Source organism: Botryllus schlosseri, chromosome 16 (assembly GCF_051294905.1).
Source record: "Botryllus schlosseri isolate E-star chromosome 16, Bs_hap1, whole genome shotgun sequence".
NCBI lineage: Eukaryota > Metazoa > Chordata > Ascidiacea > Stolidobranchia > Styelidae > Botryllus > Botryllus schlosseri.
In genome coordinates this window covers 735,272-762,085 of record NC_137251.1, presented here as the reverse complement: position 1 = coordinate 762,085, position 26,814 = coordinate 735,272, and the positions used below count along the sequence as shown (strand labels likewise).

At 38.0% G+C, this 26,814-nt stretch overlaps 2 protein-coding genes across 4 annotated transcripts in view; one reads left to right on the top strand and one right to left on the bottom strand.

Annotated features, from left to right (window-relative positions):
- LOC145459222 (dynein axonemal heavy chain 3-like) overlaps nucleotides 1-20,153 on the top strand; it is a 60,938-nt gene extending 40,785 nt beyond the window's left edge. For all 3 annotated transcript variants that reach the window (XM_080337860.1, XM_080337859.1, XM_080337858.1), the window contains exons 53-81: nucleotides 168-351; nucleotides 840-962; nucleotides 1,390-1,530; nucleotides 1,941-2,058; nucleotides 2,851-3,039; nucleotides 3,829-3,974; nucleotides 4,739-4,884; nucleotides 5,367-5,437; nucleotides 5,845-6,039; nucleotides 6,096-6,281; nucleotides 6,773-6,945; nucleotides 7,379-7,546; nucleotides 7,891-8,001; nucleotides 8,747-8,893; nucleotides 9,172-9,334; nucleotides 9,695-9,914; nucleotides 10,929-11,152; nucleotides 11,539-11,654; nucleotides 11,850-12,011; nucleotides 12,626-12,742; nucleotides 14,383-14,520; nucleotides 15,034-15,159; nucleotides 15,805-15,939; nucleotides 16,274-16,512; nucleotides 16,694-16,893; nucleotides 17,558-17,684; nucleotides 17,743-17,831; nucleotides 18,362-18,568; nucleotides 19,752-20,153. In XM_080337860.1, coding sequence (XP_080193986.1) covers nucleotides 168-351; nucleotides 840-962; nucleotides 1,390-1,530; nucleotides 1,941-2,058; nucleotides 2,851-3,039; nucleotides 3,829-3,974; nucleotides 4,739-4,884; nucleotides 5,367-5,437; nucleotides 5,845-6,039; nucleotides 6,096-6,281; nucleotides 6,773-6,945; nucleotides 7,379-7,546; nucleotides 7,891-8,001; nucleotides 8,747-8,893; nucleotides 9,172-9,334; nucleotides 9,695-9,914; nucleotides 10,929-11,152; nucleotides 11,539-11,654; nucleotides 11,850-12,011; nucleotides 12,626-12,742; nucleotides 14,383-14,520; nucleotides 15,034-15,159; nucleotides 15,805-15,939; nucleotides 16,274-16,512; nucleotides 16,694-16,893; nucleotides 17,558-17,684; nucleotides 17,743-17,831; nucleotides 18,362-18,568; nucleotides 19,752-19,855 — 4,465 coding nt within the window. In that variant the 3' untranslated portion in view covers nucleotides 19,856-20,153. The remainder of the gene's footprint in view (nucleotides 1-167; nucleotides 352-839; nucleotides 963-1,389; nucleotides 1,531-1,940; nucleotides 2,059-2,850; nucleotides 3,040-3,828; nucleotides 3,975-4,738; nucleotides 4,885-5,366; nucleotides 5,438-5,844; nucleotides 6,040-6,095; nucleotides 6,282-6,772; nucleotides 6,946-7,378; nucleotides 7,547-7,890; nucleotides 8,002-8,746; nucleotides 8,894-9,171; nucleotides 9,335-9,694; nucleotides 9,915-10,928; nucleotides 11,153-11,538; nucleotides 11,655-11,849; nucleotides 12,012-12,625; nucleotides 12,743-14,382; nucleotides 14,521-15,033; nucleotides 15,160-15,804; nucleotides 15,940-16,273; nucleotides 16,513-16,693; nucleotides 16,894-17,557; nucleotides 17,685-17,742; nucleotides 17,832-18,361; nucleotides 18,569-19,751) is intronic.
- Nucleotides 20,154-20,879: 726 nt separating this feature from the next.
- On the bottom strand, nucleotides 20,880-24,903 carry LOC145459223 (SUMO-activating enzyme subunit 2-like). The gene is made up of 2 exons (XM_080337861.1): nucleotides 23,249-24,903; nucleotides 20,880-21,768 (listed from the first exon to the last, which is right to left on the bottom strand). Exons 1-2 carry the CDS (start codon nucleotides 24,812-24,814, stop codon nucleotides 21,526-21,528), a joined length of 1,809 nt encoding a protein of 602 aa, XP_080193987.1. The 5' UTR covers nucleotides 24,815-24,903; the 3' UTR covers nucleotides 20,880-21,525.
- Between the last annotated feature and the right edge of the window lie 1,911 nt (nucleotides 24,904-26,814).

Below are 26,814 nucleotides of genomic sequence, written 5' to 3'. Positions count from 1 at the left end.
ATCATTTATATGTATCGAAACTTGTACAAACTACTTGATTTTCATGGTGCCATAGCGTAGGGATCATATATTGTTATATTCGGGGCACTTCAAATTATTATATCATTATTATTAATATTCTACACCTGTGATTGTTGTAAATCTGACACATTTTGCGTCCTTTCCAGCGTACGTCGGTTGTCGGAAGGATTTTGGGACGTTTTCCGAAGGCACAATTACGTGACGCCTACCTCTTACCTGGAGCTGATTTTAACCTTCAAGTCTCTCCTGGGGCTGAAGCGATCGGAAGTGAAGCTTTTGCTGGAACGATATATCAACGGACTGGACAAATTGTCTTTCGCCGCATCTCAGGTCAATTGATAACTGTATTCCCACAACGATTTCAATTCTCTACTAGTAACTGACGATTACTCCTGACGAATGTCAGCTGAAAATATTCGGCTTCATTTCAATATCAATATACTGTTGCATTATAAATTGATGTTCTGTAACTCCTAGAGTCTCTTTCGGTGACAAACACCTAACGTTTCTCAATGCCACAAATGATTTTGAAAAATGAAACATTTCACTACCGTAATGTGTCTATAGTTCCGATTCTTAAACCTTTTTGATCGCGGACCCCTTAAAGCTTGGGTCTGTATACTCCCAAAATTTCACAAGCTATTCACAGGCTATTTCATTCATAAAAAAATATATGTAGAGAAGGATATCCAGTCCCGCTCACGAATTCATCATTGCCAAAGGATAATATGCTTTTCTAGTTTCCCGATGGTGCATTTCACAGACCCCCTCGGGACCCCAATTTAAGAACTCCTGACATAGTTGGCCCCGTTTTCCAGGTCAGCATCATGCAAAAAGAACTGACCGAAAAGCAGCCAGAGCTCATCAAAACTTCAGAAGAAGTCGACGAGATTATGGTGAAAATTGAGCACGACTCTGTGGAAGTCGAGGCCAAGAAAGAGGTGATTACATAATAGTAACATAATATAACGCCAGTTCTACATCACATTCAAGATAATTTGGTATATTTTCGTCCATACACCTTTCATTGCACTTTGTGACGATGTGGGTTTATCACGACTTCGCAGATATGTCATTTCCAGTAACATGCTCAGCTTTGTACTGCTTGTTTCGTATATTGCAATAAGATCGATGAGGTTTGAAGCCTTCCACAGTGAAAATAGTATCGAAATCATAATTTTGCTCGATAAGAATCGTATAATTTCAGTACTCAGAACAATCGTCTTTCTCTACTCGACTCGAATCATTAAAATTAGTACTCAATTTGGATTTGAGTACTCGAATCATTGTGCGCAGGCCTACAATATACCCGCTACTACTACTATCTATTTAGCTTATTTCTTCTTTATAAGATTTTAATCTTTTCAGATTGTGGCAGCAGATGAGAAAGTGGCTAACGAAGCGGCTTCCGCAGCCAAAGCCATCGCCGACGAATGTTCTGCCGATTTAGCCGAAGCATTGCCGGCATTGGAGGCTGCTTTGTCTGCCTTGAATACGCTGAAGCCTTCGGTAAGTTACTTTCTATTGCAGTTTTCATTTCGACCGTGGAATTCTTCACCTGGGTCCATGAAAGGCCAATGTTAAAGCTGCAACTATAAAGCTATGTATTCCTTTATAATAATTGTCATTACTTTTGAATTACAACATCGTTTTGTGTTATTTTTAGAACTCACCACTGGTCACATACAAAAGTGAAGTCTTTACTTACCGGTAGTCATTATGTAGCTATTCAGGCAACAAATATACCAGATAGCAATATGAGGCACAACTTAGGTGTGGGCGCAAGTAATGACCCGTTTTTCAGTCTTCAGCTTTACAAATTTCGCGATTGGGGGTCAATATCTCCTCCCAAGAGCGTTTAAGACTCGATAAAAAGATAAGAAACACTGATTTAGACTGACAACCGCTCATTTTTTCAGGATATCACAGTGGTGAAATCTATGCAGAATCCAGCGGCCGCCATTAAACTGGTGCTTGAGTCTGTTTGCGTAATGAAAGGCATCAAACCAGAACGCAAACCGGACCCATCTGGTTCAGGTCAGCATAAATCATCTGTGTCTGAGTGTGTCTTTAACTTTACTAACAAAAGGCTGTCTCCAAGCAAGATGGATGTCTTCACATGCTAAGATATGTTTCAAAATGAATTTATGTATAAAATGATCTGGTTTTGTGCCAAATAGATCGGTGGTTTACGCAGTCAGCATTGGTATTTAGTCAAGTAAATTTGTCAATGGGTAGAATACTTTTAGCCGTTAATCAGAGGTGGCTAAATTCGTAATTACAAGATGCGTCCTCAAGACAACTTCAAAATGACTTACGGCAATGAAATTCGGTGTCATTTTTAAAATTATAATCAGTTACAATAATACAAGGGCTGTTTCCCACGCTTCTTGTGAGAATTTGACTCTTAAACGTTCTGCTAACCTATACGAAAACTACTTTAAAAATTTCAACGCTTAAATTGTAAAAATTAAGTCATTTTGCATAAAAATTCTACTTGAGAACTTAAAAAAAGTAGGAGTACATCGATGCCTACAACATTTGCGCTACAGTACATAAAATCCATATGGAAGCCTACACTTGAAAGGTATCCTTGAAATGACTTATTCTTTGGTTTCAATAATTTATTACGTTGCAGACTCCAAATTGTGAAAACCAAGTTGCGTCTAAAAAACTGCTAATTAGAAGTGAAAATTTACTGAAAACATAGCCTCTTGATTAAATATGCTGGATCTGCTTGCGTACTCCGAGTAAAACTACTACGTACTTGGCCATAACGATCTCAGTTTGATGTGTAATTGATGAATGTGCCACGCTTGACAATTTCAGGAAAGATGGTGGAAGATTTCTGGGGCCCGAGCAAGAAAATGCTGGGAGATTTGAAATTCCTGGACGGCCTGAAAACCTACGACAAGGACCGCATCCCGGCGCCCGTGATCAAGAAAATCCGAGAGAAATACATCCCTAACCCGGATTTCAACCCGGCTGTCATCAAAAATGTCTCGTCAGCTTGTGAAGGTACCGGTTTGGAGTTTACAAAACTGTAGGGAAGAACTATAATTGGATTGCTGTATTTCTTTCTAATTCGGAATTAATTAAGTTTCCAAGTTTTTGCGAATTCAGTAATTCTAAAATTAATCTAATTTGTAAAAAACTGTAGCTATCATTCTAATTCTAATCCAATTTGGAAAAAATGCCTTTAATTCTGATGCTGATCGAAGTTTGAAAAAAACTGTAGCTATCATTCTAATTCTAATCCTATTTGGAAAAATATGCCCCTAATTCTAATTCTGATCTAACTTTGAAAAAACTGTAGCTATAATTCTAATTCTAATCCAATTTGTAAAAAAATGCCCTTTATTCTAATTCTGATGTAAGTTTGAAAAAAAATGTAGCTATAATTGTAGTTCTAATCAGATTTGGAAAAAAATTGAACTGTGATTTTAATTCTACTGAAATTAATAAAAAATGTATCCATAATTCTAATTCAAATCTACTTTCATATAAAACTGCATAGCTATCATTCAAATTCTTATCCAATTTGGAAAAAATACTAACTATGATTCTAGTTCTAATCTTATTTGAAAAAAAAACTGTAGCTATAATTCCAATTCAAAGATAATTTGGGAAAAAGCTGCGCAGCCATCATTCTGATTCTAATATAATTTGGAATTACTGTATAGCTAACTCTAATTCCAATCTAATTGGAAAAAACTTCCTACGGTTCTAATTGTAATCTGATTTGGAAACACTGAAAGTCCCACTAGTTGCCTGACCCTGCCGCTGAACAGAAAAGCGTTGTTTCAGGTTTGTGTAAATGGGTGCGTGCGATGGAAGTCTACGAAAGGGTGGCCAAAGTCGTAGCTCCCAAGAAAATAAAGCTGGCCGCTGCCGAATCGGAATTGGCCGTACAGATGGCAAAACTGAACGAAAAGAGAAAGGAGCTAAAAGCGGTATGACAAGTGTACTGATTATTATTGATATAAAATATTCTTTCCAATTCTCTACTAGTCGTCGACGATTGCCCCTGACGAGTGTCAGCCGTAAATGTTCGGGTTTATTTCAATATGAATACACCACTCAATTTGATATTGAAGTACTGTATCTCCAAGAAGCTTTATTCAGTTTTATTTCGATATGAAGATAACATTCAATTGTCCATTGTAGCTCTATACCCCCGTAAATAATGATGCAGACAAAATCATAACAAGAAAACATAGACTTAATCGCAAAAAAGTAAAATGTCATAATGCATAGCTATGATATCAATATAAAACTAGTCATCTGTGCTACTCTGAGTAGGCGTAGAATTAACATCTTAATTTATACTCAATTACAAGTAAAAGTCACAATTATATAGACATATGAAGTAGTAAGCAGTTTCCAAAAGTATGTTTGGACCTGGGATCGCATAATTTTTGCAGGTAATCGGATGTGTCTATGCAAAATTGCAAACAATACTGCAAATTAGTGAGAATATTTGACAATTTATGCAGTTACTGTGATACAGGCTATAATTTCAAACAGTTCTTATGAAAAATTCCGTCAGATAAGTCATGCAAACTATCACGAAACTATCAATTTTCCAACATCCAAATTGTAGGAAGTGGGTACTTTAGTCTCAAAATCGTTTCTGACCGCCTCTCGATAAGAATCACAAGCCAGACACAGACATTTACGTTTTCTTGGTACTTATAGTGGTTGATATATTTGACAGGTCCTCGATAAAATGGAAGCGTTGGAGAGCACGTTCGCGAAAATGAACCAGAAGAAGCAAGATCTCGAAGCGGACATCGACCTTTGCTCCAAGAAGCTTGACCGGGCGGAAAAACTCATCAACGGACTCGGCGGAGAAAAAGAACGGTAAAACCCAGTTATAATTAGATCTGTTAAAAAACACTGCTTATAAATATTGATAGCTACTTGATTAAATTGTGTGAGATTTTACTAGTGTATAGTATATTTATATTGAAATAAACCCGGATATTATTGGCTGACACTCGTCAGGGGTAATTGTCAGTAGACAATGATGCGACTAAACAATATTCTCTTGAATATTCTACTAGCTGCTGACGTTTACCCTTGACGAGTTTCACCCAAAATATTCAGGTCCATTTCAATATAAATGTATTCTCCAATGCCTCAAAAAATGCTGTAGCCCAAATTTGGCCAAAATACACCCAATTGAAGCAAAGTCGATGCAATTTGGAATTTCACACAGTTTATATAAAAAATAATATTTATGATGGCAGATTTCCTGATTTTCTGGTTTAGATTGATTTTACTGGAACGGTCAGTATAAGTTTTTGAGAAAATTTCTTGAATCTGCAATGTTTTCTTTTTAGTTGGACTGATAGCGCAGAAAAACTTCGAATCAGACTCAAGAATATTACGGGCGATGTTCTACTCTCGTCAGGTGACATATTCGTTTTTGGAGGGCAAATACCATTCGAGCATCTAGTAGGCAATTGTTGATATACAATGTTGTTTCCAATTCTCTACTGCCAACTGTCGATCGCCCCTGACGAGTGTCAGCCGAAAATATTCGGGTTCATTTCAACATCAATATGCTATTCAATTGTATATTGAAGTTCTGTACCTCCAAGAAGCTCTTCAAGGAGTATAAAACTAGTAAATTTATATAGAAGAGTATATTGATATTGTAATAAGCCCAAATTCTCGGCTGACACTCGTCAGGGTCAATCATCAGCAACTAGTAGGGGCTTCAAAAGAACTTTATTCATCATCAATTGTATAGTTATATAAAGTTGGGTTCGTTTCACTGTGAGTATGTCATTCAATTTTTTCTCCATGTTTTCTCAGGAACTGTCGCCTATCTCGGACCATTTACCGTTGATTTCCGACTGAAATGTGTCGAGGAATGGCAAAAGCTGAGCCACGAAATGAAAATTCCGTGTTCTGAAGCGTTTTCTCTCTCGAACACGCTAGGAGACCCAGTCAAAATCCGAGACTGGCAGATCTGCGGTTTGCCCGTTGATTCTTTCTCTATTGAAAACGGTAAACCAATTAGTGCCGCAGTATTTTGTGCAAATTCATTTTTGTGTCGCTTCCAGGCATTATCGTTAACAACTCTCGGAGATGGCCACTCATGATCGACCCTCAGGGCCAGGCGAATAAATGGGTGAAAAATATGGAGAAGGATAACAAGTTGGCTGTGATAAAGCTGTCGGACGCTTCTTACATCCGTACTCTTGAAAATAGCATACAATTTGGAGTGCCGGTACTGCTTGAAAACATCGGTTAGTATTGGGACAAATATCACATCACTGACTACAGACATGCTTTTTGCTGTTTATATAAATACTGTAAATACTTGACCGAGTATTTGACCGAAAAAAATCCTTTTTTGCACCATTTTCAAGAATATACTTACTTATATGAAACTCTAGCCATGCTTTGAGTAAGAATGCAATTGATCTAGGGTTGCAATGACTCAAGTCGAGTCGCAATTTTTTGGTGACTAGACTTGACTCGAGTCATTTTTTCAAATGTGTATCATTGTGCATGACTTGAACCAAGTCATATGATTCGAGAATACGACGGCCATGACACGCATTTCATTGTAACTTCGAAGAATAGACATCGCAGGAAATTCTTCAACAAAGATGCTGCCCTGCACTTACCCAAGCATGAACATTACAGCAAAGTTCCATGTTTCAGATTCCAGACTAAAATCCAGCTATTTTAAGACCTGCTAACGAGATTGTTATGTTACTATGTGATTTTGCAGGGGAAGAGCTTGACGCCATCTTGGAGACCGTTCTTCTGAAGCAGACGTTCAAACAGCAAGGCGTGGAATACATCAAGCTTGGAGACAACACCATTGAATATTCGCAAGATTTCCGATTTTACATGACGACGAGATTGAGAAATCCTCATTACTTACCGGAAGTCTCTGTCAAGGTAGAATATCAAATTGTCCGATTAGGGTTGTTAAAAATTGATTTTTTAAAAATTTTACTGGCTGGTTGAAAAAAAGGTTGCTCATCAAATTTGGCTCCTATCCAACCTCAAGAAGTCTGGTTATTGGTGTATAAATATTGAATTTCTTTTAAAAAAATGAAAAGGTAATTATTTTTCAAATTTTAGTGGATATATTCGGTCCTGCTGATGCACGGTAAAATTCGAAAAAAAAAAGTTTTTTTAAATTAATCTAAATTATTGTTACTCTAATGACTATGCTTCTAAATGTTGGAAGGGACCCAAATTTGTCATAATTCGTGTTTTTCACACAGCCTAACAACTTATGAAAAAAACTGGTCAGGTAGAAGTGAAAAATAGTCTAAACTCAATCAATTAGGTATTATACGCCCACTAAAATGTTATGTACCGCCAGGTGTGTTTGGTCAACTTCATGATCACGCCGCTCGGCTTACAAGATCAGCTTCTCGGTATCGTGGCGGCCAAAGAAAAACCGGAGCTCGAGGTGAAGAAAAACGAATTGATCTTGGAAGGCGCCAAAAACAAAAAACAGCTCAAAGAAATTGAGGACAAAATTTTGGAGGTGATAATCTTATTTTTTTGTACTTACTGTTTACATTTTTCCATTTAGTTTCTCGAGATTGTCAAAATTCTGCCTAGACTTAACAGAGCAAACGTATATATAGCTATTTGGTGATAAATATGTTGATATATGAAGATTTCTTATTCTTAATGTACACTTTTTAGATGATACCATTCATATACTATTATATTTACTGTGAATGTATTAATAGAATCTAAAAAATATTACATTGATTACATTACGATTGTTCATATTTTTACGTCTGTGCGGTCATACAAAGTTCTTTTGAAACATCTGCTGTAAATATTTCATACTGATAACATTATGATGCTTTGAACCCGTAGGTGCTGTCATCTGAAGGCAACATTCTCGAAGATGAAACAGCCATTCAAGTTTTGTCTTCTTCCAAAGTCCTGTCCGAGGAAATTACAGCGAAACAAGAAATTGCGACTCAGGTATGACAATGATAGCTTCTATAAATTCACAATTTTATACAAAATACATTCTGTGTTATTACCGGGACAAATTTTCATAATAAACAGATTCAGAATTGTCTGTAGACTTTTGACATTCATTGTTCCAGTGTCAGTAAGTTTGGATCACGCTAGTTTATGTTTAATCAGCAAAAGTGGTCAGTAATGAAATGCTTCGACTTTATAGCAGTAGTCAAGTGAATTATACCTATATATTTGGATTACTTCTGCTTCTACATGACAGTTTTATAGGAAAAATTACTTGTTTCTTGCACTTTATGGAGTAAACATATCATAAAAACCACGAGAAATAGCTCATGCATCGCATAAATGAACATGTTTTAAAGATTAACCATATTTTATGATATTTTTGTGTTCTCGCTAAGATACATCTTGCAATTTCACAAGTCCACTTGACCAAATCAACTTTTTCAAGCTACTTACTCAAGAACTTTCCAAACCTTCTAATTGAGAGTAGAAATTTGCGGCGTTACTTCTTCTTCAGCTGTAGTACCAACCCTGAATACCTCACCTACATTTCCTAATTGACGTTGAAGTGCTGAAATCCGAAATTGATGTATCGCTCTGAAGTGACATCCGATATTCACTAAGGCAAAGTCTTCACTGGAGACGTTTTTAGCTTATTGTAGGCATTTCTCTATGCTTTATATCAATCAAAAACTGTGTCATATGTGGATTTATTTCATCGGAGTGAATCTTTTCTCAGACTGAGATTCAAATTGACGAAACTCGTAACGGATACAAGCCTGTCTCCATACACTCGGCCGTACTGTTCTTCTGCATCAGCGATCTCGCCAATATCGAACCAATGTACCAGTACTCTTTGACATGGTTCATTAATTTATTCGTCATGGTGAGTTGTTTTTGAAGGTTATTTGTTATTGAGGATTAATAGGCCTATTTGTTCGATCTTTGTAAATTTCAGAACTTAATTTATACGTTGTGGTAATACTATTGTCTTTGTATTAATTAACCCCCCTCCCCCCTAAAGCTAAAGCTAAGATACTTGATAGCCTCCAATCTCAAGTCTCAAATACAAAAATTCCTATTCCAGTCTAGAAATTGTCAAAAGTGACCAACCATGTTTATTGTTTATAGTAAGTAACAACACACCTCTTTTTATGCTTACAGTCAATAGAAAACAGTGAGAAATCCGAAGATTTGGATGAAAGAATCGAAAATTTGAACGATCATTTCACCAACAGCATTTACAACAATGTCTGCCGGTCGTTGTTTGAGAAAGACAAGCTGTTGTTCTCTTTCGTTCTGACGGTGGCGCTACAAAACAGCGCAGGTAAATTACATATTTATTTAAGGTGCATTGGCAGCTTTTTTGATCAAATATATATCAGATTGTGGGGATACGCGATTAAGCTCTCTCTTCTCCATTATTATTCGAAATTTCATGCCGGTGATGACATATTTTGTGATACGATTATTCATACTCAATGTTCTTTCCAATTCTCTACAAGTTGTTGACAATTACCCCTGACGAGTGTCAGCCGAAAATATTTTGGTTATTTCAATATGAAAATGCTATTCAATATCGAAGTTCTTTACCTCCAAGAGTCTCTTCAAATAGTCTTTTTATTAGGAATCAACCAATTCTTTCATGTATTTGTGCTTCATATTTCACCATATCGATGTCTTACAGGGAAGATTGACGACAGTGTCTGGAGATTCTTTCTCACTGGCGGGGTAGCTTTGGACAACCCTCACGCCAATCCGGCGCCGGAATGGCTCAGTGACAAAGCCTGGTCCGAAATTGTCAGAGCCTCAAACCTGAAAAATCTCGACGGCTTGATGGATCACTTTCAGAAAAATATCGGCGCTTGGAAGCAAATTTACGATTCGACATCGCCACAGGCAGAGAAGTATGAAAACACGGAGTCTAGTGCAAATTCGGACGACTGGATAATTGTAGTTGTACAGACATTTACCATTCTTGTGATTATGAGAAATGAACTCTGATTTTATATGGAATGAACTTGATTTGTGTTGCATTTCTTATTCGGCATTTGATCTGAATATCCCAGTTTTTTACGAATTCAGTATTTCTAATTCTGACCCAGGGTTGTAACCAAGTCACAAGGCTCCGAGTCACAAGTCAATCTAACTTTTATAGTTTTGACTCGAGTCATTTTCAAGTCACCGCCGAGTCAAGTCCGAGTCCAAGTCATCGAGCCGCGGGTCGAGTCCAAGTCATGGTGTTGACGGCTCAGTTTCCAGTCAAAGTCTAGTTAAACCCACTTTTTATAATTCTGTTTGGTGATATCGAATGGTTCGCATATAATAATTTTCCTCACTTTTACCAGTTTCTGGTCTCATTTTCAAGTACCAGTACCAATAGATGAAATCTCAATAGTATGGTTACTTTACTATTCTTCGAAATGACAATGAAATGTCGGTCTTGGCAGTCTGAGTCTCGAGTCATATGACTTGGTTCAAGTCATGCACAATGACTCGAGTCCAAGTCGTGCCAATACACAGATTGACTCGAGTCTAGTCAATTCATTTCCGTATTTTAAGAAAATGACTCGAGTCATTACAACCCTGTTCTGACCGAATTTGGAAAAAAATTTGTAGCTATCACCGTAAATTGAATCTAATTTAGAAAATCTGAAAATTTTTCAGTAGTCTATTTCTCGTGCACTTTCTTATCCTTATTCTCCACAGAAGTGAGTTGAACCTGCTTTGAACTAAAGAATGAACATTGAACAGCCAACTCTATGACTTGGACTCGGGCTTGACTCATTGGTGAATTGAAATAGACTTGACTTGACTCGGGTCAAAACTATAAAAGTCAGAGTGACTTGTGACTCGGCACCTTGCGACTTGGTTACAGCCCTGCATTAGTAGTAGGGAACTTTGATGTTCATGATATTCAGATTTCCTGACAAATGGAACAAACTGTCCGGGCTGGACAGGATGGTGATCCTGCGTTGCATGAGGCCGGACAAAGCGGTCCCGGCAGTGCAAGACTACATCGTTGACATCATGGGACGCCAGTTTATCGAACCTCCCACCTTCGATTTGGCCGGGTCGTTTTCTGACTCCAGCTGCGTCACGCCTCTCATATTTGTGCTGTCTCCGGGAGCTGATCCGATGGCAGGTACGCAACATTATACAGTAGATGGGCAATTTAAATTTACTGCCAAATATATTGTAATTTTGTATCGTAATTCCATAATGCAATAAGTTGGACACATGTACATTAATTAGAGAAATGAAACATCATGTTTTTGTGCATGGAATCAGATTTTGCGTTGATTGTGATCTTTGATATATTTCATCGTTCCAATAGCTCGAACAGGTTGAGAATCACTGATATAATTTACCTTCATGACTTGCCACAATGACTCGAGAACTCGAGTCCGAATCGAGTAGTAACCATTATGATTTGAGTCAATTATTAACGTCAATTATAGTTTTGCTACCACTTTAAGTTTCTTTTGTACATAATTCATGGACTTAAGTGACTATATATGATTTGTGAAGGATTGTTGAAATTTGCGGACGACAAAGGCTTTGGCGGTGACAGAATTGGCACAATTTCTCTGGGACAAGGACAAGGGCCAATTGCTATGAAAATGATCAATAATGCTACAGCCAAGGTAAGCGTCCTAGTCGATGGAGACCTTTCTTTATTTTATAACAGCTGTCATGTATATTTCTCTTACTTATACTAGTTTTGAAATGTCTTAGAAATGGCTATGTCTGCCTGTGATTGAACAGAAATTTACATATCTGCTACTTGATTACCCTGGCAGACTACTCTGACCTTTGCATGTAATCTTGTCTCACTTTAGGGTACTTGGGTGGTGCTTCAAAATTGCCACTTGGCCACAAGCTGGATGCCTACGCTGGAAAAGCTCTGTGAGGAAACGATCGTGCCAGAGAATACTCACACCGAATTCAGACTCTGGCTTACGAGCTACCCGTCGGATAAATTCCCAGTCTCCATTCTGCAGGTGAGAATATTAGTTGGGTACACAAAGATACTTAGGCTACATCATTTGTATTTGCTGGTAGTTGCTGACCATTACCCTTGACCAGACGGGTTTTATATTTCATCGAAATCCAGTTTCTTGCCCGTTGCAATGCGGATAGACAACTAGACAATTCTACATAATTCTAGCTCACTAATTAGACTAATCACATCAAAATTTTGGACAATAATTTTATACTATACATTGTGAAATGTTTCTGTGCTCTCATTTTAAATGTAATCCAGTTTCTGGCTTTCCTCTAAATGCAACAGGAGAACTGTATCGTGTAAAACGAGGCAAGCCCGATGTGCAGATATTTTCTATTCTGTACTTGTGAGGACCAACTCTGATTTGCAATGAACTGATTTAAATTTTTGTTGCATTTCTTCCAATTTCCAAATTTTGCGAATTCGGTCATTCTAATTCTAATCTGATACAAAAAACGTTAAAATTTTTCGTTTGTTCAACTCTGCCCCTGGCGAGTGTCAGCCGAAAATATTTGAGTTGATTTCAGTATCAATATATTTATTCAATTGAACATTGAAGTTCTCCGACATTCTCTTCAAACATTTTGAAGATTTAAATACCATTTTCAGAATGGGGTGAAGATGACGAATGAACCCCCGAAAGGGTTGAGAGCCAATCTGTTGCGTTCTTATTTGAACGACCCGATATCAGACCCGGTTTTCTTCTCTGCATGTAACAAGAAGATGGTAAGTCTTTTACGTTATCAATACCATACTACTCCATGCATAGGCGCCGAACGCTAATTTTCCTTAGGCATGCGAGTTCGATGACGTCACAAAGGAATGACATCATGATCCGACGGAATTGATATTTAGGGATAATATAGCATCAATTCATGAGGGTTAAGTGCCTGCATAAATGCCGATTATGCAATATCTGCGTGTTAAGAAACTTGCGCGTATGATAAGCTTGTCAACGAGTCCGGAAGTGCTGTCAATTAGCGAGTCCCTGATCGCTAGCGAACAATTAAATACGCCGCTTATCAACGCGTATTACGTAACCTCGGCGACGATTTGCGCGAGGCAAAATGTCAGAGTTGTTATGGAATCTGTTCTATAATGGCACCGACTTCAGGTTGTTCAAACCTTTCCCGTCTTTTACAACTCAAGCTTCGACAGTTGACACACATCTTCTGATGGTTATGTTTAGGTATTAGCATGCACGGCGCACTCACAATCGCACATGTCTGCGGACATTCGATGTCATTCAGGTTAGCGATGTCGCTCTTTAATTACAATCGCTAACCAACAAACACCTAACGGCATTGTCACCAAGCCATCGAAAGATTGGAGCTAGCGCATGCTAGGCTCGAGAGATGGGAGCCAACGCATGCTCGACTCTAGACGCCATAGTTAGCCAGCGATGATATCTTTCGTACCAGGCCTATTGCAGATGCGATTGTGTAGGCAAGCGATAATATCATGTGCGCCAATGCAGATGCGAGTGTGCAGGCAGCGATGGCACCGGGCCTACTGCTGATGTGATTGTTGATCATGCTCAAGCGAGTGAAACTAGGCTTGTCGGAGACGCGATAAAGCAGCGTCCCAAGCGATGATTGCCGAACGCACGGCAATCAATGACATAACTTCGCGATCATCTCAGTGGGAGATCGTGTCGCGTTACATTGTGCACAGACAAATCTCGTTAATTGGCAACGCGCTTGTAGCTAATTGGCCTCGCGCAACGGGTTACCTCGCTCACATAAGCGGTAGCAGGCAATGTCGTAAACGGAAATACATTGCGATTCGTTCTAAATAACACAATCGGTGATTATGCCCATTCATGCCGAACCGAATTCTAGGCATGCCGCATGCCTAAAAAAATGTCTAGGTTGCCTTGCATGCCCAGGTTCGGCGCCTATGACTCCATGCATAAGAATTGAAAAGCACTCAAGAAAAACACTTTGCAATTCTGACGAGCACCTTCACCAATACCCTTGATATTCAAAATATGCGACATCTAGCTCAAGGCATATTTCCAAAACTTTGATGCACTTATTTGATCTGTTTCACATCCATAACTACGTTTGGACATGAAATAAACTAAAAAGACTGTATCTGAACACCTGCAAGCTACAACACATTCCTAATGTAGCATTCGCAGGTTATAGTTTTATGAATCCATATTACTATGCTTTTTTCTCAATTTACATCATGAATAATATTCTATTTTTAAAATGTATCTTCAATCAATGGCCAGTAACATCTTGCATTTTGCCATTGAGATGTAATATTGAAACATTTTTGGGACTGGCTATTGAGAACTACACAGCACTACTATGTCTTGATTCAACGTTGCTCAAAATCTTGACGAACCGATTTCACAGGAATGGCAAAAATTGCTGTTTGGTCTGTGCTTCTTCCACGCTATGGTGCAAGAGAGACGCAAGTTCGGACCGTTGGGATGGAATATTCCGTACGAGTTCAACGAATCTGATCTACGTATCAGCATGCGACAACTGCAGGTGTGGAAAGTCTACAGTAGTTTTCATTTGCTACAGTAGAACTAGAAGCAACTTTATGAATTTCTGCACAAGTTGACATAACTGTTGCCGATTCAGTAAAAAAGGGAGTGTTCTAAACGTAGTTTTGCCAAAAGAAAACTGAAATTCTTAAGGACAAGATAAAGTATTGATTACCAAATAAGTAATAAAGTAAGTACTCTAGGCTCAGTTTTGACTCGAAAATGGAAACTGTTTGGTACAGGAAAAAAGTATCGATTTCTGAGTAAGTAGAAAAGTGAGTATTCCAGACCTAGTTTTGCTTAAAAAACTTCAGTATCGAGTATTGAGTGGAAATAGAGATTTTCAAGTTCCAAAGTAGCAGTACCCTAAATTAAATAAAAAATCTGTATTCTACGCCTAGTTTTCCCTAAAATAATGAAAACTGTCAAGAAGAAGAGGTCTGGAAGTGGTCTGAGATCACATACGCTAGAGAAAAGAAGTACTTTGTTTGTGACTACTTTTGCGTGTTTTCAGATGTTTCTTAACGAATACGACGAACCGCCTCTTATTGCCTTGTCTTACTTGACTGGAGAATGCAACTACGGTGGCAGAGTCACAGACGACAAGGACAGGAGATTGCTGATGTCTCTGCTGAATATCGTGAGTGATCAAACTTATGGGCGAGACATACACAAAATGATATTATAGTTAGTTGACGATCAACTAATTACTGTTTTTAGCACTTCTAGTTGCTGATATACGATTTTCTTTCCAATTCTCTACTAGTTGCGGACGATTACCCCTGACGAATGTCACCCGAAAATATTCTGGGTTCACTTCAATATGAATATACTATTCAATTGTATATTCAAGTTCTGTACCTCCAAGAAGCAGTTCTAGAAGTAGTTGTGGATTTTGAAAGGATAACACTTCTAGTTCTAGTTGCGAATTTTAGAAGTGAGTATTTTAAAACACATGTTTTGTCGTTTGGTGTGGATTGTGAGGCCTGTATTCTGGTGTGTGATGTCCTTGCACCCATTGCTAGCTTAAATTCATCTCTAGCAACAGTGTGGTACCCAGAATGTGTGGTTTTCCTGGTCAGAACCTCTCCCGTTTCAACTAGGAACTCCGTCTTTTTAAAATGCGGATTTTATCTCCAATATTTCTTAGCGTGTATGCAATTCAGTAATTCGGGTATTAATTAGTTGTAGTTCTAGTTCTAGTTGCACATCTTGAAAACCCAATAGTTATACGAAGTCTGCTTTGGGTTTATTTAGAGTGACTGAACATTGATTTTATTTGCAGTTTTACGTGAAAGAAATTGTGAACGACGACTCGTACGTGTTTTCCATGAGCGGAAAATACAAGGCTCCCACTCACGGTCCGTACCAAAGCTACATCGATTACGTGAGGGAACTACCTCTCGTGCCCCACCCTGAGGTATGGCTTTGATATGTTACAATTCTAATTGACCTAATATTGCTTCCAATTTTATATGCTTGGGCTGCTCAAGCAGATTTAGACCATTGGATGATAGTAGTTGTCTAATTTAACTAATTAGAACAAAATGCCGGTAATTCGATTGTAATCTATTTATGTCTCTATGCTCTCGTTTGAATTCTCGTGCTTATGCTAATGACCTCTGATTTGATAAGTTTTTTCGAATTCAGTTATACCAATTGTAACTATATTGGTTCGGTTTATTAGCAATTTTTATCAGATCAATACACCACAAAAATTGTAATTAAATTTAGAAAAATCTGTGTCCTACCAGGTGTTCGGACTTCACGAAAACGCTGACATCACCAAAGACAACAAAGAAACCCAGCAACTGTTCGACGGCATTCTCATGACCCTCCCCAGACAAACGGGTGGAGGGGGCAAGTCCCCGGAAGAGCAAATAGACGACCTGGCTGCGGACATACTCGGAAAACTACCGCCTGATTTCGATCTGGAAATGGTGATGGAAAAATACCCGGTGGTTTACAACGAATCGATGAACACCGTTTTGAGGTGAATTGATGATTTTTGAATGCATTTAAAAAAATCTGTATGATAGCCGAAGCCAAAGTGTGTAGTAGTTGCTGACGATTACCCCTGATGAGTGCCAGCCAAAAATATTTGGGTTTATTTCAATATCAATAAATTATGTAATTCTATATTGTTTTATAACGCCGCTCTATATTGTTTTCAGGCAAGAGCTGATTCGGTTCAATCGGTTGACATCCGTGGTACGCAGCAGTTTGAGAAACTTGAGAAAAGCCATCAAAGGTCTGGTCGTGATGTCATCCGAGCTTGAAGAAGTCTTCAACTCTATGATTATCGGAAAGGTCCCGGCAATGTGGGCTTCCAAATCTTATCCCTCCCTGAAACCTCTGGGAAGCTACATCACTGGTAATGTCTTTCAGTCGTTTTTCGTTAGAGAATTAGGCCTGATGAGACTCTTTAAGATACAAATCCTAAATGTACAAATGAATGAATAGATGGACAATAATAGGTGTCAAATTGAAATACAGTTTTGAGCAATTGTCGCTAGTTCAACTTGTACATGAAAGTTTTCAGTTTTTTATGCAAACTAGGCCTATAATACATGCTTTATTCACTCGGAAATCAATGCTTCTACGGGTACTTCACAGTTTTCAGTGTTTTTTGGCAAAGAAGGCCTAGATTTTTTTCTTTTCTGCTTACTCAAAAATCGCTACTTCTATTTGTACTTGACAGACTTCAGATTTTACACAAATGCCTGAAATATTTGCTTTTTTACTCATTCAGAAATTGCTTTACATGTAGGCTATGTAATAGTTGTTAGTTTTTTAGTAAAAACTAGGCTAGAATACTCGCATTTTTCCTGATTTGGAAATTTCAACTCCTACTACTAGATTGACAAACTGTGATTTGTTTTTCTACAATGTAAAATATCTGAGAACATCGTGATTTATCATATCTTGAGAGATCTTGTGTTGTTTTGATATGATGAAATAATTATTAAACTGAATTGAACTATACACTAACGATCTCATTTACTATTCCCATCTCACTCCAAGTTTTCTCCGTTCAGATCTTCTGCAGAGACTTCAATTTCTGTCGGATTGGATCAACATCGGAATTCCAGACGTGTTTTGGGTTTCCGGATTCTATTTCACGCAGTCTTTCCTCACCGGAGCGGCTCAAAATTACGCTAGAAAGTACGAACAGTGTTTTGCTTGTAGGATTGTAAATTAAACAGGATGTGTGAATTTGTAGATACACAATTCCAATCGACCATATCGGTTTTGACTTTGAAGTTATGAAAGCGGAAAATGTGGAAGACGTCTCTTGCAAACCTGAAGATGGTGCGTATCTGTTGTCTGTTTTTTACGTTTTGGACATGATTTTAAAGTAGTTTTGTGACATATTTCTTATTGAAACCTACTTGAGCAGTCTAAAATCCTGTGTTCAAATATAAGATATCTGAATATGAATGCAGGTATCAAGTTAAGTTTGATATTTTTTCATATCGCCAAAAGCCAATTTCTTGCCCGTTACAATGTAGACTTGGACAAATAGATAATTATAGTTGTCTAATTTGATTGTTTCAAGCTAAATCCCGGTAATCTAATTCTAATATAATTTCTGGTTTTATGGAAATGCTACTGTATGGTGGGAAATGAGCAAAGTTTGGTGTACCGAAATTTGTCATTCGGATACTTTTGAGGATGAACTTTGATTTGATATGAACTGAATTTGAATTTTTTTGTATTTCTTCCCAGTTCAGAATTCACGGTAATTCTAATTCTAATGCAATTTGGTAAACTGAAATTTTTCTGTGTTGTCCAATTCTGTTGCCATGATAAAAATTTAACATGTCTACGTTCTTATCCAGGTGTCTACGTGCGCGGTCTTTTCCTGGAAGGCGCCCGTTGGGACCGCGATGCGATGCAGATGGGAGAATCTCTCCCGAAAGTGCTTTTCGACACTCTCCCTATCATCTGGCTCAAACCCGGCAGAAAGTCTGATTTTGCGCCCAAGCCGAGCTACACCTGTCCGGTTTACAAGACGAGCGCGAGGAGAGGCACCCTCTCTACGACAGGTATTGTTTCTTACATGTCTCCGCGTAATTAGGGCTGTCATAATGCTTGGAGTACTCGAATCTTAGCCATGTATTAATTACCATGATTTTTCCAGTAGGCTACTCAAATTACTTCGTGCCACTGAGAGTTATATTATCAACAAGAATTATAGTTTCGATACTGTTTTCCATTGTAGAAGCCTTAAAACATTGATCGGTCGTATCGAAACATGTAGTACAAACCTACCCACTAGGGCTGTTCAAAAATAACCTTTTCTTCACATTTCAATGGCTATGTGATAAAATTGTTAAGTTGGATAAAACAACGCTGCACACCAAATTTGGCTCAATTCCAACCAGTAGAAGCGGGGTTCTTTCAATAGAAAGTTTTGAATATATTATATAGAAAATAAAATTTTTCTGTCAACCCTATCAAATTGTTAGGCTGTCTGTAGAGATGATGTACACCCTGGCTCAATTCCAACCACTAGAAGAAAAGGTATTGCAGTAGACAAATTTCTAATTCCATAGTTTTATAATAAATGATTAAAGAGTTAGTCACCGTAAATACATTCTATTCAAATTTTTCTACTTTAATAACTTCCCTTCTAGTGGTTGGAATTGAGCCGAATTTGATGTGCATCATCTCTACTGACAGCGTAACAATTTTATGTGGTCAGCAGGAAATTTGAATTTTTTTTTATATATTATAATAAATTCTAAACTTTCTACTAAAAAGAACCTCGCTTCTACTGGTTGGAATTGAGTCAAATTTGGTGTGCAGCGTTGTTTTAGCCAACAAAATAATTTTATCACGTAGCCAGTGAAATTTGAAAGAAAATTTTTTTTTAAACAGCCCTATTATGTGGAATTGACATATCTGTGAAGTCACAGCATTGTCAACCGCAGCATTATCACAAAGTGAAATGATATTGATATTGTCGGAAAAAGACAAAACTATCTTTAATGTAGCGTAGAACTGGCGTTATATTCTCTGTGGTCGCATAAAAGGTGCATATTTCAACTCTCCACCTAATTTATACTGATATGACCTTATAGTGAGCGATACTCGACTCGAAGCCGAATACTCGTATCAAATAGTTTTTGTATTTTTACGCCAAACTAAGCCTAAAGTACTTACTTCAAAATCACTACTTCTACGATGACTACTAATCTACTACGACAAACTCTTCCTATTCTACAGGTCACTCCACCAACTTTGTCCTGATGATGGAGCTACCCACCGATAAGCCACAAGGCCATTGGATAAACAGAGGAGTCGCCATTCTCTGTCAGCTTGACGATTAGCGTGTTTCCCTTATTTATTCCAGAGTGACCACAGTAAAATACCCACTTTACCTAATCTGTGTTACGCAGAGCCGTATCGCTATACTTGCTGTAAGTTTTAGTTGATCTTTTGTTACAATAAGCTCAACGAATGCCATAAGTTCCGAATATTACCTGACACCGTTTCATGCCAATGTAGTAGCTGTAGAATTTTTCCACATTGCTGTGATTATTCATTCGTGTTATGTATATACCGTTTAGATATATGTAGTTTTATATGTAGCCAACCCATTGTGAGATAATAAAATAAGATTAGAGACTTGTTGCGTTATTTTGAGGGTGTCGTGTTTCATGGGATATGGTTGGGAACTCAGTTTCAAATTACATAATAACACTCGTTTCACCTTATCGTTATCACTCGCGCTATGAGAGTATTGGGCATTACTCATCACAAATAACACGACACTGATATCTGCTTAGCTGCCAGTAATCCAAAACTACACACACAAGGTACACCAGCATTCCTGGCATAACACAGTAATCGCCAGTACTCATCCCGTGTTTTCAGGGATTCCCGATTTGCATGATCAAGACTTGATGCCGGCTATTACAAAATACCTCCAACTTTCGACCATCGCTTTTGAGTAATTATCAAATAACTTGTCCGTTTCAACTGAAACAATGTGAACCTGATTTAAAAGGTAATATTACTTCTTGTGCTTAAACATGTCACATTAATTTCAGTCGAATAACATCTATAGCCCATTAAACTTATTAAAGCACTCATGATACATTCAACACTCTCTTGGGTACTTATGAAATAACTTCATTTAATATGAAGCAATTTACATCTGCTCACGCCAATATTATTTTGATTATACTCAAATACTCAGGCTGTCTAGTTTGAGCAAAATGCCGCTATCTAATTTAGGGAAACGTGTCCAAGCTCTAATTTCCCTGAAAATGCTGCAGAAGCGTATCGTGTGAAACCATCTGCTTCAATATCAAAAATACTAATCAGAGTTGAAACATTGCACGTGTAGTCATGTATGTATGAAAGAACCATTTATTCCAAAATGTTAAGAAGGCCTACCAGTTGAGGCATTGGCAGTACAGTACAGGCTCCAGCCGAACGACAGTTACTGTTTCACATTTCTGCAACACTTTGGTTCACAAAATTGCCACAATAAGTGTGCAGTATCTTAAGTAGGGTTGGGCACAATGACTTGACTAGTAAAGAGATGATTTTTTCGAGTATCGGTACTGAAATTATGGGCTCCTTGACAATGAGAGTTAATTCATCAATGTGATTAATGGTTTTGATATTTCCCACTATGAAAGGCTGTAAACCTCAACACGCCTTAGGGCAGCATACGAAGCATGTATTACAAAGTTACTTTCGTTCAACTTTCAACTCACAGCATTGTCACGAAGTGCAATGCAATAGGTATGGTGGGAAAAATACAAAATTATCTGCAATGTGATGTAGAACTGGCATTGCATTTCTTGTGGTCGTATCTATGTGAAATTTCCATATCATTTATACTGTAAGTATGTCCTAATGAACAATACTCTGCTCGAAACCCAATACTCGATTCAGAATCAAATCCCTCAAATACTCAATTTTGCCCAGCCCTAATCCTGAGTGTAAATACAAAATTAAAAATAGCACGATTAAAACAAGAACTATCTCAGTCTATAATTTGTATCTCATCGTCCGCCGATGTTTTAGCGCGTTTGGCAGCTTGTTCCGTCTCCTCAGACTGTTCTGACATTTTTCGTTTAAGATCATTTACGACAATAACGCCGTTGTTTTCACCCTCGCAGTTCATATCGCGAGTTTCATTGTCGCCGGCAGCCGGCATATCAACGTTGGTTGTACTGGGCATGTCTTCAGTAACGTTAGGCTTTGTAACTCCACTCTGACTGATCACCTGAAACAGCAATAATGATATCAGACAATGAATCACTATACCTCAAATTAAGATAAGCTATAAATAACGGTAAAGCCATTCCCAATGACTGGTACTGCAGAAATGGGTCATCGTACATATTGTACAGATCGATTGCACTTGCAGTAGAGAATATTTCCTCTAGAAAGCAAATGAAACATCATAATTTATGACTAGGGCAGGTTTTTGCAACTTTTTTTACAGCTTCCAAATACTCGTAAGATATGTAGAATGCTGTTTTAAGCTGATTGAAGGAATCTTATAGTGCAACTTTTTGCAACTTTTGTCCATTTTTTTTCATGCAATGTTTTGCAGCATTTTGCAACTTTTTCGATTTCTCATGAAAGTATTTTCGATTTTGGTGAAATACACGGCCAAATTCGACTGAAACACAGTAAATCAGCACCGAAGTAACGCCATTACGGGTATTTCGGGAGCTGAGCCGGAAAATTGACCTTTTTTTAGTCAATCTGGGAAGTTGACCTTTTATTTTTTTTAGTCAACCGAGCAAAATGTGGTTAAAATGCAACTTCTGCAACTTTTTTCTAAAATAAATGCAACTTTCCACGGATTTAACTGCAACAAAAACTTGCCCTATTTATGACACTTTTGGGATGTTGGTTTCAAGAGTTCCAACAGCGCAAGTACCTATCGACGTTATTGCGCAAAAATCTATAATCATTAGCGCTAACAGTGTGGAGCTGAGACAATAGTTCTGCCAGTATTCACTTCAAGCTATCCTTGAATGTCTGTACCCCTAAACTTCTAATGAACGTAAAGAAACACATGAAACAAGACAATATCTTGTCAGGTAATATTTATATAGGCTACTTTAAATGAAATAACGATATTTGGCAATGCACTCCAGTTACTTATGTTGAGGGAGAGATGTTTTCCATGACAAGATAATATTGCATCTTACAAAACCAAAACATATTTTTTTGATAGCAAGGTGCTGAAATTGACTGCCTCCAGTAATTTTAGCGAGAGGTTATTTCCAACATATAATTCCAAGCACTCCGAAAATACATAATGTGTTCACTGCAGACTTGGACAACTAGATAATTGTAATTATAGCGAAATGCTGGTAATTCTACTGTAAGTTGTGAAATGTTTGTGCTCTAATATTGATTCTAATATAATTTTTGGTTTTCATGAAAATTTTACAGAACTGTATAGGGAGGAACAAGTCAAGCTTGGTACACAGCCATTCGCCATTCTCTATGTTTATTAGCATAATCTGATTTGACATGAACTGAATTTGATTTTTGTTGTATTTCATTTTAATCCGGAGTTCAATTAAATTTATATTTGAAAGTTTTTTCCGAATTCAGTAATTCAAATTCTTGTCTAAGAACATTTTCAACTGTCATTGAAGGATGCATGATAAAGAATCAACGTAACATTCGACAATGTAAATCCCTCTTCCAAAGCATTGACGACGCTTTGAAGTAATTTTTACCTCAAATTCTTTCTCCTCTGGAAGGTCAGTAGCGTGTTGCATATTCAAGACGAGGTTGTAATTCTGAAGAAAATCGTCAACCCTCAATCTCGCAGAATTCAAGACGTTCAAATTTTCCAAAGTCTTTGGCAAATTATCGTCAGTTTCTCCCTCCTCGCTCGAAAGAATGATAATCCCCGACCCTTCAATTTCAACGTCCGGAGCTAGCATTCCGAGGGTCGATTTCAGAATTTTTTCTTTCAAATCATTCAAAGTCAATGTCTTGATATTCAGTCGTATTGAAACTTCGGGCTTCTCGGCACAAACGTAACACGTCGAAAGAGGTGGGTCTAAACTGCAAGGTGCTATCAGTTTTTTGTTTGGATTCGGCGCTCGGGACACGTACACATTTTTACATCTGTCAAACTCATCGAATAGCACATTGATCGCTTGTAGCACCATAAGTCCTGCAACCATCGCATTGGTGGTAGCTATTGCTGGTATTATGTTGCCAGCCATTGACTTCATTTCGAATATACTTTTTTGGTCGATTCCAAATATTTTTGCGCGTATATTGGCTGCAGACGCCACAAAAGCCATCGCACATTCGTCATCTTTATCCCAAACCAAAGTGTCGTCGTTGGCTTGTTTAAACCGAATTTTTAGTTCCCTCAAGCTTTTTGTGAATATCGCTACGTTGTCTTGATCAGAAAGAGTAACTTGAGACGATGTGGGATAGTTTTCTGTGTAATCTTTGCAAATCCATTCTTGAGGCACAGGGTGACGTCTTTTCACCCATAACTTTTCCATAGAGAGAAGATACCTTATATCAGTGTTGAAGAGCTTATTGAACACTTTCTCCGCGTTATAATCGTTATCTTTAGCCCACAATCGTGTGCTTACAATCAATGCATCGCCAGCCGACGAACCAGACGCTTCAGGGTCGGCTGTGTCTGGAGATACGTCTTGGTCCGCATCTTCCTCACCAAATAACTGGTTAAAAAGATATTTTGCCCACACCACACAGTGTATCAACTCGGAGGGTGTGTTTCTGATGGTGCAGCCAGGGAATGTCTTCTGGCGTGGTTTCGGGAAACATTCGTAGCATTCTGTTTTGCCTTTCTTAATAACATTCACTTGTCCCAAGTATCCGGCCGAACCGCTTTCAATAAGCGGAACGCCAGCCGCTAATGAAAGTCTGTTGACATGATTCCGAGCTGATTGATTATCCAAAGCGTTCATGATCACATCAAATTTCTTGAAGAATTCAACATTGAACTCGGGGTTGAAAATAGATGCATGATGGGATGTAATGCTTACATCGCACCGTTGGGACAGCGCTTTCTCGTGTGCTACTTTTGCTTTCGACTTTCCTACATGATGTTTTTGAAAGAGTAGCTGTCGATTCAAATTGCTGACATCTATCGTGTCGAGGTCGATTATTTCAAAGTTTTTAAAACCGGTCAGAACCAGGTTTTTGATCAGCTCGCAGCCGATACCGCCCGCACCCACTACAAAAACGCTGCATGAAGATATCCTAGTCTGTCCTTGAACGGATAACGGCGTAGTATCAGATAAAGATTCCATAATTTCGGGCAAAAACGTAGAGAGATTCCCGCGAAATATACAGTTTCCCGTTTCTGAGATTTTGCCAGTACTTTTTAATATCGCTAGTGCGCCCTAGCGGGTACAGATTTTAGATCGAGCGCACTCGCGAGAGGGCTAAAACAGCTCACGGCTATATTGAGATATCGCAGACGCAGATATCATTTACTGTGGATTGGATATACTCAGGTTTTGCGGACATCATATGCGTCATGCAGACATAAAGATACATACATATATTATACATCATATGCAGGCCACATCGGTTCATGCATGCACATTAGGGCTGTTCAAAACTAACTTATTTTTCTGGATTCCAGTCGTTCAGTGATAAAATTGTCAGGTTACCCTAAAAAACGCTGCACGCCAAATTTGGTTCAATTCTAACAAGTATAGGGCTCCACAGATCCGATTAAAATTTTTAATTTAAACAGGGAAATTACATAAAAAATCAATTTTTTCTGTCAACCCCGTGAAATTGTTGAGCTGTCTTCATAGACGATACAAAACAAATTTGACTCAATTCCAACTAGTAGAAGCAGAGTTATTGAAGTTTTTCGTTGATATTACTCGGATTATCCTCGATTGGTGGATAATCCGAGGATAATAAAAATTTTGACATTATTTTAGCTTGAAAATCTTAATTTTGACCAAATTTGACCTAACGTATGCAAATTAGGTGTTTTCCCACATAACGTTGGAATTTTACTGCTTATCATCATTTCTGGCTGAAACTGTCCGTCCTTACGAAGTCGTTTTGCCTAAAAAAAAAACTTTTTTGCCACAAAAATTGACAAATATTTATCTGATAAAACTTTATTTTTGCGAAATCTGGCCCTATGAAGAATTCAGTAGAGCCAACCTGAACAACAAAAGTTGGAACCACTTGATTGCCCAATCTTCTGAAATTTGGTACATGCATAGATGAATTAATTTCAAACACAACAAAGTTTATTTGAGGAAAATTTAACTCCGGGGTTTGACGATTTGACGATTTTTCTGCTCATTTCAGTTCTGCAGCATTCAGGTTTATAAATGTAAAATTCGGAAAGGTGTATAAACAGAATTTGGATTACAGGTTTTCTCATCATCATCATCATCATTGGTTTATTAGCAATTTTATCAGTTCAATACACCACAAAAATGCGATACAATGAAAAGACAGGAAGATGTCGAAGCGACAAGGAGTAGTCTATGGAATCTGACACCCACCTTGGCCTAGGCGATGTAAAGAGGAGGCATGCACACTGAATGAAAGTAAAGAAGATAGTATAGAAGAAGAATGCGACAAGAAATAGGGCGGCATGTCATGGGAAGCGAGATCGATAGGTCAGTCGTGGTCCGGCAATCGTGGTCCGGATGGACTGTATTTATTTAGTAGTAATTGCTTGTATTTCGACTTGAATGTGGACATGCTCGTCGACTGTCGGATGGCCGGCGGGATACTGATCGAGTAGATAGTCCTTTAATTTTTCTTCTATTTTCTTTTTTTAACTAAACATTTTTTACAGCCAGACTGTTCAGAGTCAAGTGTACCTGTTTGATGCTGGTCTGATCAGACTAGATGACCTTCACCGTCTTATCGATCATTCCTGTCTAATACCGAATACTGTGCATGCATATTTTCTGTACCACCACCACTGCCGTTTGTTATGTATTTTGATTGGATGAAAATAAAGACTCTCTCTCTCTCTCTCTCTCTCTCTCTCTCTCTCTTGGTCTATAATCCCATGTGGTATTAAATGTCATGCGGTGTAGTGTTAAAGGTTAAATTGAGGCGAAACTTGATCGATAGTCTGAAATTGGTCAAGCGTAACACAATTTGGAATGCGAATTGTTCAAGATCCTATAGGAATATTCAAGCGAGTAGGGTATCATATGAAAGCTGGATTCAATAACAATATTTCATAGCTTTTTCATTATGTTTTTTTTACTGTAAGGTGGTGAAATTGCATTCTCAAGAGAACACCGCATTTATACAT